Source organism: Watersipora subatra, chromosome 10, assembly GCF_963576615.1.
Source record: "Watersipora subatra chromosome 10, tzWatSuba1.1, whole genome shotgun sequence".
Taxonomy (NCBI): Eukaryota; Metazoa; Bryozoa; class Gymnolaemata; order Cheilostomatida; family Watersiporidae; genus Watersipora; species Watersipora subatra.
Genome location: NC_088717.1, coordinates 24,975,624 through 24,989,520, shown reverse-complemented (window position 1 = coordinate 24,989,520; position 13,897 = coordinate 24,975,624). Strand labels below are relative to the sequence as shown.

General features: G+C 34.9%; 1 protein-coding gene across 1 annotated transcript; it reads right to left on the bottom strand.

Annotated features, from left to right (window-relative positions):
• Positions 1–38: 38 nt before the first annotated feature.
• On the bottom strand, positions 39–13,289 carry LOC137406520 (cyclic GMP-AMP synthase-like receptor 3). The gene is made up of 6 exons (XM_068093109.1): positions 13,193–13,289; positions 9,101–9,381; positions 6,718–6,948; positions 6,019–6,163; positions 1,130–1,266; positions 39–564 (listed from the first exon to the last, which is right to left on the bottom strand). Exons 1-6 carry the CDS (start codon positions 13,272–13,274, stop codon positions 400–402), a joined length of 1,041 nt encoding a protein of 346 aa, XP_067949210.1. The 5' UTR covers positions 13,275–13,289; the 3' UTR covers positions 39–399.
• Positions 13,290–13,897: the final 608 nt, after the last annotated feature.

The window sequence follows — 13,897 nt, the reverse complement described above, 5'->3', positions numbered from 1 at the left end:
ACCAACTAGCCAATGAATAGAAACAGACAGCTGGTCAGCTCGGCCTGCATGTGAACGACTATCACGACAAATGTTTTTATCTAAAAAATAATGACTCAAAATGCCACCTACATTTAATCTACTAGAAGACAGTAACTATACAATACAAAAAGGCAGTACTCAAGTTCAGAGTGATGACGGTAATACTGTCATACCATCTATCGCTGTAAATACGTATCAGCTACATTAAAAACTAGCCAATTGTGAGGAATGACAACTATGTGTTTTAAGCTACTCATACTAATCACAGATATCTGGGAATATTTCAGTCTACCATGCCAAATTACCAGTTTAAAAATCAAAACTTTTAATCAATTCAGCCCACACTCTCTGTGATAGCTGGTTTGGCTTAAGTCAATGTTACTTCTTTGGTTCAGTTGTTGCTAGATTCACCAGACCTTTCCCATCAGCCCCTATCTGTTGTTTCCATTCCTGTCTATCGGCAGCAGTTGTCTTACTCAGCACATTCATTGCTGGATTATGAGGATTTCTCATGTCCCCTCTGTCTAGTCCCTGGTACAACTCCTACCAAATAAACTCAAATCATGAATGGTAAACTGTAAAACACCTGTTGTTCATTTCTTTTCATAAACACCATAAATCTATAAACTTGGAGTTATCTTCTCCATGCCGTTTTTAGCAACATGAGATCGTCACAGCAATTAATCTACCGACAACCAACCTTATTAAAATAACTTCAATGTATTTGTTATAAGGCAAGCGCTCCAGAGATTAAAGAATTTGTAAAGATGTTGAACAGTTGAAATTAGTGATCCAACACCAAATATGGACTTATGTTGTTGCCAACAGACCCTGCCTGAATCTGTTAAGGTGTACCATCATGTGCCTCAATCAGAATGAAAATTACTGAATTTTTTTTGAACTTGCTAAGACCAGGTAATTTAAATCAGAACGACCCACATGTAAACGGGTGAGTACCTCTTACGAGAAAGGAATGCAAAAGCACCTTTTGTATTTACGCAAGCATTTATACCCTTCTAGCACCTTACTGGTGATTCTCATAGCAATTTCGTTACTAAGTTTAGTCTCCTGTTTTACATAAATACCGCCAAGTTATCTCACATATTACCTTTCCTAAATCTTGCAATCTATCAGCAGATTCAGCGGGACTCCATGATTTTGGTTGACTGCCTTGACTCACTCTCTGTTCATCCTTTGCAATGAGACTCATCTGTGCTGTTTTTGCGACGTATGATGGCATGCTTTCTAATAATATAGAGTAAGGAAATAGGTCAGGCATGCTTTCTAATAATAGAGTAAGGAAATAGGTCAGGCATGCTTTCTAATAATACAGAAAGAAATGGGTCAGGCATGCTTTCTAATAATAGAGTAAAAAATAGGTCAGCTGGCTGAAGCATGCATGTAGACGACAGCATCAAAAAGAGACATAGACATGTTTAGGTGGAGTTATCTTGCCTTTGATGTTACTGATCAAACTAACTTTTTCCCGACATTGTAAATGTGCTTATTAGAGATAACTCTATGCTTCTTTTTAATTAAACTTGCTTCTTTAGGGAATCATAGAGATACCATTTGAAATCATGACTTTATATATAATCCTACCAAAATGACCACTGCTCATTCAATGGGTTACGTAGTATTCAAACGAGCTATAACTGCGTCTGACCCGACCAAGTTGTTATAATAGAGTAGTAATGAGACACAAGGAACACGTTCATTGTTGGCTGTTGTCATTAATGTATGCCTAAGCGCATTCTTGAGTTCTTAATCAGATAGGTTGTGGCACATTTATATAGAAATCAAAACTTCTAAGATTGTGAATTGAGCCTAGCATTGCTTCAAATAGACTTACTTTGTCAAATTAAATAAGCCGTAGAAAGTCTGCTCTCATGACTGTTCTCTCACGTGAGATGATTCTAACATTACGGTATATGTTTTATTATAGTGAAACTTATTCTAAAAGTCTGCACTTTTGTTGAATTGGCTCAGTTGGTAGGATGTTGCCATCTTAAACTGATTGTCATGAGTTTGAATCCTGCCCACAGCAATATTTTTGAGATGCTTCAGCTATCACTTATAATATTTCTCTAGGAAACCAGTTTCAAGAAAGAGTACAATAGGACCTGAGTTTTATAAGTACATGTATATCGATAGATTGATGGTTGTTAGTTCCTTTTTATATTATTATATTTTTATTGCCAATTCTTTATCTTTAATATATGTCTGCAGCCTTAGATCTTAGAGTAGTCTTTTTTTAGCAAACAACTTGTTTTCCTTTCATATTAGTTTATTACATAAATGTGTGTTTTAATAATAGTATACGAGTACTGGTAGCCTTACTGCTTAATGTAAATTTGAAAAGTAGTTGGAAAAGTTGTAGATTTTCTGGTTTGAATTCAGTAACAAACTACTCAATCAAGCACTTACTAAAAGTTCGCACAGTTCAGGAATCAAACCTTTATTCACCTACATTGAATTTTTCTCAAAAAGCATTTTTACTTTGCAGTTGGTTTTCAAATTTAAACTTTCAAGAATTAATAATATTAGATAGACAAGGAAGCCATATAGGACATGACAAAACAAGCACATTTGCAAGTGGTCATGCCTTACAGTTTGAAAGATCAATGAAAAGCTAGTGAGAAGTTGAGCTAAAAGCAGAACAAAGCCTAGTGATGATGAGTTATTAGAAGAAAACCTCATTTTTTACTCAGTCAATTATCTAGATAAGAATCAAAGTAGCAACTTGTCGGTATCAGAAGTTGGAGCAATCAAAAGTTAGCTAATAACTTAAAGAAAATAGTAATGTTTTATTACTAAAAGAAGCCATAAGAAGTTGACTAGATATGAACAAGAGTTTACATCAATAAATAAAGGAACTGTTTAATCTTTAATGAAGGTTTTTGTTTATATTCCAGTTTTTAATTCAATACCTCTTATTCTTATTATCACTCTTATTTTATTTGATCCAATCACAGTGTGGTTAAATTTCAAAGACTAACTTATAGTCGCTTAGAAAGAAATGCATCACCAGATAATTATAGATTGATTGGCTATTTAGAGGTTGATCAGCTATTTATAGGTTAATCAGCTATTTATAGGTTGATCAGTTATTTATTGGTTGATCAGCTATTTATAGGTTGATCAGCTATTTATAGGTTGATCAGCTGTTTATAGGTTGACTAGCTGCATTACCGCCTACAGAAACAGATTCACGTGCAACATAAGGTTTATTGAGAGTTGTCTTTCATACTGTAAAACAACTCCAAATATGCAGTCTACCGAAATTGTTGCCCTGAATATGCATACACATATTATGTCAATAATGTTGGGAAAACAATGGAAATCTGCAATGTGTTTTACAGCTAGATGCGTGTAACATCTAGTAAATATTCTAGATTCATGTGTCTAGATTAATGCGTCCGTTCATACCCGTCTATGGCCTGGCCCGTCATACCCAACTATGGTGCGTCTACCCGCCTTGGCTGACCAGTCTTTACCCGCCTCGCAGTTGACCATCGCGCTCTTGCACTTGTCTCGCTATCAATCGCCTCGCAATCAATCGGCCCGCACCCGCCCTGCAATCAACTGCCTTGCACTCACCTCGCAGTAAATCGCCTCGCAATAAATCGCCTCGCAATCAATAGCCTCACACTCAATCGCTTTGCAATCAATCGCTTCGCACTCAATCGCTTCGCACTCAATCGCTTTGCAATTAATCGCCTCGCAATCGATCGCCTCGCAATCAATCGCCTCGCACTCGCAATCAATCGCCTCGCACTCGCAATCAATCGCCTCTCACTCGCAATCAATCGCCTCGCAATCAATCGCCTAGCACTCAATCGCTTCGCAATCAATCGCCTCGCACTCGCCAACTCATCCGGAAAGCCGCGCCTGGATACTCTCGCTGCACTCGGGGCGATAAAGGTCTCCCGCGCATCCCCGAGTGACGCCACGGCCCCAAACTGCTAGCTGCATTACCCGTCCACGGGAACAGATTCATGTACAGCAAGAGGTTTATTGAGAGTTGTCTTTCATACTGTAAAACGACTCCAAATATGCAGTTTACTGAATTTTTTGCCCTGATCACACTATGCATACACATATGCAGTCATATAGGTCAATAATGTAGGGGAGAACAATGTAAATCTGTCATAAGTTTTACAGCTAGTCTACAATGCATCAGTCTCAAACCACTCAAATCGGAGTTGCCCTATTTGTGTACAGAGAACTGATAATGAAATTGACATTGCTAGGCAAACTGAAGTTCTTCAAACTGGCAGTATGGAAAAGTTTTGCATCTTTTAAAAAATTATACAAAATATTTTGTTATCGCCAGCATTTACTGAATGGAGACTTCTACATTCTTAAAACACTAATCATAGCTCACCAGTTTTTCATCTATTATTAGCCTGTGTTTTGACATGGTATATACAAACAGTAATGAGGTTGTGTCAATAAAATTTATATGTATAACAGCACAGACAGTATGATGTCAAGGCAGATACAGCATTAGCACCTTACAATAATAAAACAAAACGCCAACATGATAGCCTTTGTATGAGATACAATAAGGAAAACAAATGCATGAAAAGATATATATACTGAAAAATATGTTAGAAAATGCTGCATGTGGTATAGCAGAACATGAAGAACATAAAACAATAACACAATGTTAGTTCAACGCAACACTTGCAGATAGACAACATTTTTGGTTTTTCTGTCGGGCGTATGAAGAAACAGTTTTCGGCTTGTGCCTACTTTTGAGCAGGCGACGTATAGCTGGTCATGGCTGAAGCAGGGTGACAGTAAGTTGATAGCAGCTGCTCTCTTTCTTTTCACAATCGCCTATCGCAACCCTCGGAGTACACGTGCAAGTTCTGTAATAGTAAGTTACAGTAGGCCTACTCGTAGCTGGAAAAAAATTAGTAACTCAGCTGCTGAAGGAAATGAACATGTCCCACTATCACGAACAGCGGCAAATCCAACTTTATTAAGTAGTGGAGATGTGGCAATTCATAGACAATATAACATTTTATAAGAAACACTTACCTTTTTGATGTGGAAATTTAGTAGGTGAGAACTGCGTTTTTTTCCAACGTTTATGTGACCTTCTCGGTACACGATGGCAGTAAATATTAATTGCATGTAAATCACTACTTATTAATCTATTTTATTTAATGAGTAGTACATTTGTATAGCTGTATAGACACCTTTGTATAGGCCGCAGAACTCAGGACGGTACTTTTTAACACGGCAGCAACTTTGCTGTTTAAAAGCGTGCTAACCGAAGATTTCGGTTAGTGTGCCCTAGCGGTGAAAGAAAAACAACAGAATCGCCCACCTTTATATAAGCCGCGTGGCTCAAATCGTCAGACAAAAGTAGCGGCTAATAGTCCGAAATTACGATATTTACTACTAATATTAATTCAGTTGGCATCGTACGGCCGAATGGAAAAAGAAAGACCGCTCTTTTAACTTATTTACAGTCACTACTCATGTTAGTTCAGTTCGCTTCATACGACCGAAATTCGCTCGACGATAAAAGGAAAGACCGCTCTATAAGGCGGATAGACAGACAGACAACGATTGCTGTTTATATAGTAGATCAGCTATTTATAGGTTGATCAGCTATTTATAGGTTGATCAGCTATTTATAGGTTGATTAGTTATTTATAGGTTGATCAGCTATTAAGAGGTTGATAAGCTGTTTATAGGTTAATCAGCTATTTATAAGTTGATCAGCTATTTATAGGTTGATCGACTAATAAAATATTTCTTTGCAGCTAATTTTCAATTTTCAAACTTTGTTATATTTCTTTCACGAAAAGTAACTTCTAGATTGTCTTCTATGAAACTGATTAAGAACTAGGACTAGAATTGAATCGACAATAAAAGTTCAAAAAATGAAATTTACATTTGGTGAGTCGGTGTCTTCCATATCTCACAAGCTCAAAATCACTGTTTGTGATAAAAGCGCGAACACAATCCTCAACTCACGTAGTGCAGGGTTTTCAGCTCGCGCTGTTTTCGCATCTTTGAGAACTTCACTGTGTACCTGGTTACCGTGGTGAACCCCTTTAAATGTCTCCTTCTCCTGTACGGCAGTAGATTGTCTCCACTCTGTTTCCCTCCTACTTCCAGTCTAAAACAAAGCAACGCATGTAAATGGTCATTTTGCTCTCATCAATGACACTGAATCAAAATGCAGCAAAAAGCAGGAATGTCAACTTCTGATGGTTTTAGTTGACGAATACATTCCAATAAACAGAATTCTATATAATAGAAGTGTAAAAGTGACAAGGCTGCTAGATAGTGTGGCCACAGCATCTGGTGGTGATCTAACAACCTAAGCAAATAGTCTAGTTATATGTAGCTTCTGGTGACTACCTGCCTTTAAGCAAGATTACTAGATAGTCTAGCTATAGCAACTGGTGGTCATTTGTCAAGAGGCCAGGTCGCTAGATATTTGGGCCAGAGTATCAGGTGACGAGCCAGCAGTCGTGAAATGATTAGTATTTGATGGCTGTTTACTCTATTTGGCTTAGAAATGTACAGGTTTAGCAAGCTATCTCAGCAGAAAGACCCATGCAGCATATGGAAAAATACTGTGCTAAGAAAGTAGAGGTAATGTTTTCTCAGAATGCAAACAAGTGTGCAGTAATTGTTTCTTTAACCAAGTACAAAGGAAGTACTAACTGCGTTGCTGGAAGGTTTAGCCACGAAGCTGACTCCTTCTTTCCCTCCCGTGACATGTTCTGGTCCAACAGTCGGTACAATATCTACTTGAGTCTCGTGCTTGCCTGACTTTAGATCTAGAGTAATGGCTGGTCCGTGTACTGATCGCTTTACATCAATCTCTCTTCCGTTGACATTCAGGTGTCCTCCGTGGTTTTGAACACCAATCAATTTATCTACCGCCGGCTGTACCTACCAATATCAAACACAAAGGCAAACACTATTAAAGCAACTTTATATTGACCGTCACAACGTTTAACCCTTCTACAAAAATTACTGCGGGCAAACCACTTTATTTTAATCGAGAGTTATTCTCTCATGAAACAATCTATAAATGTTTTACTATTTTGCACAAGCAGCAAAACAGGTGAAAAAAAATGTTAAGTCTTGTCATTACATTTATATAGACAACTTCTTGTTTGACTATCTAACTAAGGTAATGCTTGGGCATTACACTGTCACCACATAATTATCGCATAACTGCCACATACTGCATGATTACCACATAATTACTACATAAATACTACACAGCTACTAAATAACTACTACATGTTAAAGATGGCCTAATTTTTTATCTCATAAGCAGCACTCATTACAAACCTAGTCATAGATGTTGTCATATAACAGTAATAATAAAGAGTAATAAGAAATGCTAAAGATTTAGGTATATTGCACACAGCTGTCTATCAATTTTATAATTACAATAGCCCAAAAGTTAGCAAATTGTAATAGTAGTTGAAATCTTGTTTCTTTATCAATCGAATTTAAATTTTATGAAAACACCTAAAATATCTCTTTTAACTGCACTAAAATTGAGACAACATCACAATATATAAATTTGTGTTATACACACATACCTGGAGTATTATTGTGTATTGAGAACTTAGAATGCTTAGTCATATAGTTTTATCATGGCATTACACAAAAACAGACTATGCAAGCAAATCTATAATTGGTTGTTTGCATACATCCAGGCATGAAGAAATCAAACAGCGTAAAGTTGTTAACATTTTACTGTTATATTTTCTTTGGAAAATCGGTCACAATCACAGGATGTAAGAGGATTATGTCAATAAAGGTAAAACAACTGAGGAGCATATTGACTAGTCATGAATTTGTACTCTTTCCATTTCATGTCATATATTTTAGGTACAATAGTATTAGGCAGCTTTTAAGTTATGAATAGCAATGCTGTTATCAATTATACTTTGTTAGCCTCATAAAGGTCACAATCAAGCTATTTAAGATTACTCTATGCAGCTTCATTGTCCTAATGGCTATACTATAGCGGCTGCGTAGAGTGATCTCAAGTATATAAAAATGTTATCATGTTAATAAACTATTATTATTTTAACCAGAAGATTGCTCTCTGCTAATTCTGGTTTTACGCTTCTGGTCCAGAACCAGAACCAAAAGTATATTTATTCTGGTTTTGGCTTCCTGGTTCAGAACCAAAGCCGAAACGTCTGCTCTTTGTTTTAAAAATAAAATTGAATGTTACAGAAATCAAAACACTGTTTTAATCATGTGTAATTTCTTATTGTATTGTTTATTTTAATGTGTGTGCTTGGGTACACAAGTACAGGTCAAGAACAAATGCTGGTTACATTTATTATAAATTGCAATTTTAAACAAACACATTTTAAAAATTTTCTGCTTTTGCCAAAGCTTGTCTAAGATGGCCAGAACATTGTTCAGAAACAAATCCACTTATTGATATAATTGCGAGTGTCTCTGCTATCAACCCTAAATAGTTCTTGATTAGTAAGGATATACAGTCTATTATGTGCCGTTTTGCATCCTCCTTAGCTTATTTTGATTTTGAGATATTCTGTTTACTCTTACTCAACCTCCTATTGGCTGTTTGAATATTAGTATGACTTCCTATTGGCTGTTTGAATATTAGTATGACTTCCTATTGGCTGTTTGAATATTAGTATGACTTCCTATTGGCTGTTTAAATATTAGTATGACTTCCTATTGGCTGTTTGAATATTAGGATTATAGCTTGTGACAAAGCTCTCTTTTCACCTTCACTAAAGTATAATAGTGTCCTATATCTATATTTGATTGCTATGAATTATTGCATATGCATCGCATCATAGGAGGTGGGGCTGGCAGCATTCTTGCTTGTCAGCACACACAAGACACACCAAGAAAAATCGAAATTTGGCTTTAAAATGAGTTAAACATAAACAACTTTCCATTTTAAATTTTGTACTATTTTTGTGTTCTACCTTCAGTAAAAGAGCTCATTAAAACTGATTTAAAAAGCAGTCTCTCATTGGTTTTGTTTCAAACTGGCACATTAATGTTGCACTGATAATTAGTATAATACAAGCACCTGCTTTTCAATGACATTCTTTCCTGACAGATAGCCATCTCCAGTAACCACTTTGCCAGTATAACCATCGTCAGCTCCTGATTGATATTTCAGCTTACCAAATCCTGGTGCGTCGGTCTTTTCATACTGAAAACTGCTTCCCTTGGGCGCCACATCTATCATCACATCAAAATCTGAAGCTCCTCTGGTAGCATTTCCTTCATACTGACTTCCTGTGTACTGAACATTCCCAGCATTCGGAATGCTACTTCTCACTTGCTCAATCACTCCTGTAGCCATCTCTAAACAAAACCACTTGACTTGAAGTGTTTTTAAAAAACTCATGTTTTACTTACTAGAAATTCCACTGTCATACAGCCCACGACCAAAGAGATGGCCAGAGATATTGGCAAAAAAATAAAGGGTACTGATGGTTGAGAAATGCAATATTAGCAATCAAATGGCTCTGCAGTGCAATAGGATAACTGCAATGGTAGCTGTAATGTACTGGGTGTGGGTGTTATTATATACAACAATAAGCAATAATGAATAGAAAAGATGTTTATATTTTCCCCCTGCAATAGGAGAAATGCAATATTGGCCAATATTAAAAGTAAAATGCACTGATATTTTTAGAATAATCAATTTTGTTAATATAGTAATAATAGAAAACCAATACACAATTTTGTTTACATTTCAAAACGTCATAGGTAGCAATATCGAGAAGTTGTGGTATTTATATAGGTTTTTAGAAAATTTATTTAAAAAGTGTTTGGTCATGACAAACAACAACAATGAAAGGAAAATATTACACGTTTATGTCTCTCCCTTGCAATAGGAGAAATGCAATGTTGGCCAATATTATAAGTAGAATGCACTGATATTATTAAAATAACCAATATTGTTAATATAGTAATACAGCAATAATAGAAAACCTATGAGCGTTCACGCGTCTCGAAGATTTCTGCAAACTGCAGCAAAATAAAAGCTGTTACAAAAGTGTTATAAAGCTGTAGGCCTAATTTACTGTAATGTATGTAATTCAACAACAACAAAGAAATATGTTTATTATAACTCTGAAATGCAAAATTAGAAGTAAAATGGCAAGCTATACACAGTTTGAAAGTTGGTTGCGTTGAATGTAGAATGGTTTTGATAAGCGATCTTTAACAAAAAGCAGTAGGAGCATTCACGCGTATAAAACTGTAGCAAAATAAAAAATGTTTTCGTCATGAAGGGGCATTGTAGTTCGGCCCTAGCTTGTACATAAGTTGTAAAGAATTTCGGCTAACGTTTCAAATAATGAAACCTTCGGTGATTGGACAAAAAACACAGGCTGATAAACTGTGTTTCACAATTTCGTACCTGTAAATCGGTCTACGCCTCAAATGGTCTACGTTTATTACAGAAACCTTTGAATAAATTCGATTACAAGTAACAAATGCCATAGACTGATGAAATGAGCATGGTTTTCTCGTGAAATGCGCACTGCTAAATAGTTCTACTATCTGTCGCACGGCTTTATTGGCGTTTCGATTTTCGGTCTTAACTTTTATTAAACCGAGCTTTTCAAGCTTTTTGTGGCAATTTTCGTTCAAATTAATCTGTCTATTTGTGTATAATCCGATCAGATGGGTAAGTTTAAAAATAATACCGACGGTTTACAAAGACTTGGTAACATATTCAAATAGGTTTAAATGTGTTTTGTCTCGTTATTATACTTTAACGACTTTACATTCCGATGCTTAAATTTGTTGATGAAATTTCTAGCCACGGGTTTGTCTCATTGTTGATGAATAATTTTCGTAAGTTGTGTGCACATGCATTTATCATAAAAACTCCCACACTTCGCTCCGCTTGTTTGCTCGTGGGAATATATCATACGGAAATTGAGTGTCTCTATCGATTATGGTACCAACGGTTTGTCTAAAGAATTATTTTTGAGTTATATAAAACCAAAAGCTACATATTATTTATTTTAATTTAGCTAATTGATCACAGGCTTTATGTTGATACAAATAATTTAGTTATAATAGCTTTTGCTTTAAAGCTAATAGGCTTTACAGTAATTCAGATTTGCATTCTCGTGACAATATAGAGAACACGACTACCTGTTACCAATAATTTAGCATAATGATATATATTAAATAAGTCACCTTTAATTAAGTTGTTAGTAACAATTGATGACTTTCACTAAAATAATAATAGCGACAATGATAATAATACTAATGATAGATTAAAAAACAACAATAATCTTTACTATAATAAGAACGGAGTCAAACTGCCCGTTTGTTCAAAGTCCTGCTATAAGAACGTCAAAAAAACATTAGTTTTTCCCAAGGGTTTAAACTCAGAAACTCTAATTTATACACTAGAACACTAACCACTACACCACCCAACTACTTTACCACTTCACAAACTAATAATGAACATACTGATTACTCATGATGATCTCTCATGGTGCATGAAACTGATCGGCGTACTGGTAATAACTAATAATATCAATAAAATTGAACTAAAAACCATAATAAAAGAAATTATAATGTAAATTATATAGTTATCATTATTATAACAGACGCAATAATAATAATAATAATAGTAATAATACATATCCATTAAATGTTTATTATTTTATTTCATAAGATATTATGAATTTTTGAAAAAATACCTTTGGCTATTACATAAAAAAAGTTTGGTAGCCAGTGAAATTTGGAATTAAAGCTCTTGGTATGGTTAAAAACAGTATAGTTGACTAAATTTCTTTAACACAGAACTAAATGTTTGTTATCTTCTCATATTGTCAATTGAGTAGATAACTACAAAGTTTTCAAAAGCATTTCACAACACTTCTACCTTACAGAAGAATGATACACTTTTTTTACTTATTTTATAAAAGAAAGTTCATTAACCCAAATCCTGGTATAAGTAATTGATTGTTAATTTTTATTATTCTTGAAGACACTAATGTAAATTCTTTTGTATATCTGTTTGTGTAGACATTTCTTTGGTTTAAGATACCAAAGTGTTCGGAATACAATAAAAATTCACTTTAAAACTATTTGAGCACTCCATGCAGCCTCCTACTCAGAATATGTTGTCTACAGTTATATTAGTGTTTTGATAATCAAAAAAGCTTGATGTTTGTATAAAATACAGACCAACAAGAGCAGGGTAAATTCTAGATTCTAGATTGCATGTGATAGATTATAGATCATATACCAATTATAATAGATTATGCATTATATATTTTAAGATTGTTCATTATATATTGTAAATTGTGGATTATAAATTATTGATATCAGATTAAAGATCATACATTATAGATTGCATTGTGTATATTATATATTAGAAATTGAAGACTATAGAATTTAATTTCTAGTTTAAAGGGGTCTCATTAGAGAGGTTCCAGTCGTAAAGCATAAAGATGCACCTGGTAGTTTTATGAGACAGTTGCTCATCACATTACGCATTTTGGTAATATCAGCAGAGATTAAAGAATAGGTTTTACAGTACGACTAGAGAGAGGCTTTTATAAATCAAACCAGATATATTGGTTCTGCTAAATACACTATGAATAGCTGAATGTGTTTAAGAAAGGTGTAAGTCTTTTCAATAGAACTAGCCTAGGAGAACTTTCTATGTTAATTTTGCAAGCACATGCATGACTGCAAAATCATCATTTTGGAGCTGAGAATGAGCAGGTGATGAAATGTATGAAGTATTACTTACAGCTAGAGATGAGCAGGTGATGAAATGTATGAATTATTACTTACAGCTAGAGATGAGCAGGTGATGAAATGTATGAATTATTACTTACAGCTAGAGATGAGCAGGTGATGAAATGTATGAATTATTACTTAGAGCTAAAGATGAGCAGGTGATGAAATGTATGGGGTACATGTAATAGAGGGCTATGAAAGTGATTTGAAATTTTTTTTAAATATTTTGAAGTTGTTATAAACTTCATACCTGCATCTGTAAGACATACATAAGATTGTAAATTGATTGCTCTACCGAAAATACTTACAATTACATGTTTACCATTATTCACCATAATATATATATGACCAGGTGTTGTACCTTTCACCCAATGCATATTCATAAGCATTATACCTCTTTTGATTTGACTCTCCATTGCATCTGGCTTCACCTTCTCGTCGTGATACTGCCTCAAGTTCCTTGTTGCATCTGACATCTTGCTAACTGTTGTAACAGGTCCCAACTGTAAACTGAATGAAAATGCCTGACTTCATGTCATATATAAGCAATGAATGCATTCTGGAAGCTTCTAGAATTGTAGACCAAAATATTCTGTTGCTGAAGCCTTGCTACGCAGTAATGCCTATATTGTAATTTTCATTAAAAACTAAGGCTATGTTGGAAACTCCAACTTCCCTTAGCAAGTGTGAAAGATTTTTTCCAACACGGGAAAGGCCCATGGCGTAATGACATGTGCTATGCATACAAACAAAGATTAGATTTCACCTCTTTCATCATATTCGTGTTTAAGGGGAAGTTCCCTTTGATAATCAATACCAATTTAGTTATGTCATTGTTTAGAATACTCTGTAAAAATCTACACATAGCATTGACCGAATAGTACACAATACCTATAAGAGAAAAAAATAAGGGGTCATAATGAGTTGCACTCAGAGAACAAACTACTGTGTATAACTCTGACAGTAACGCGGCTTTGATTTTTAGTGGAACAAATGCCTTTGACGTATTATCTGTCCTTTTTCATCCATTATGTTGTATGTTCTCATACATCTGTATGCATTATTCTATCTAACCAATTGATCAGCCAAGCTATATATC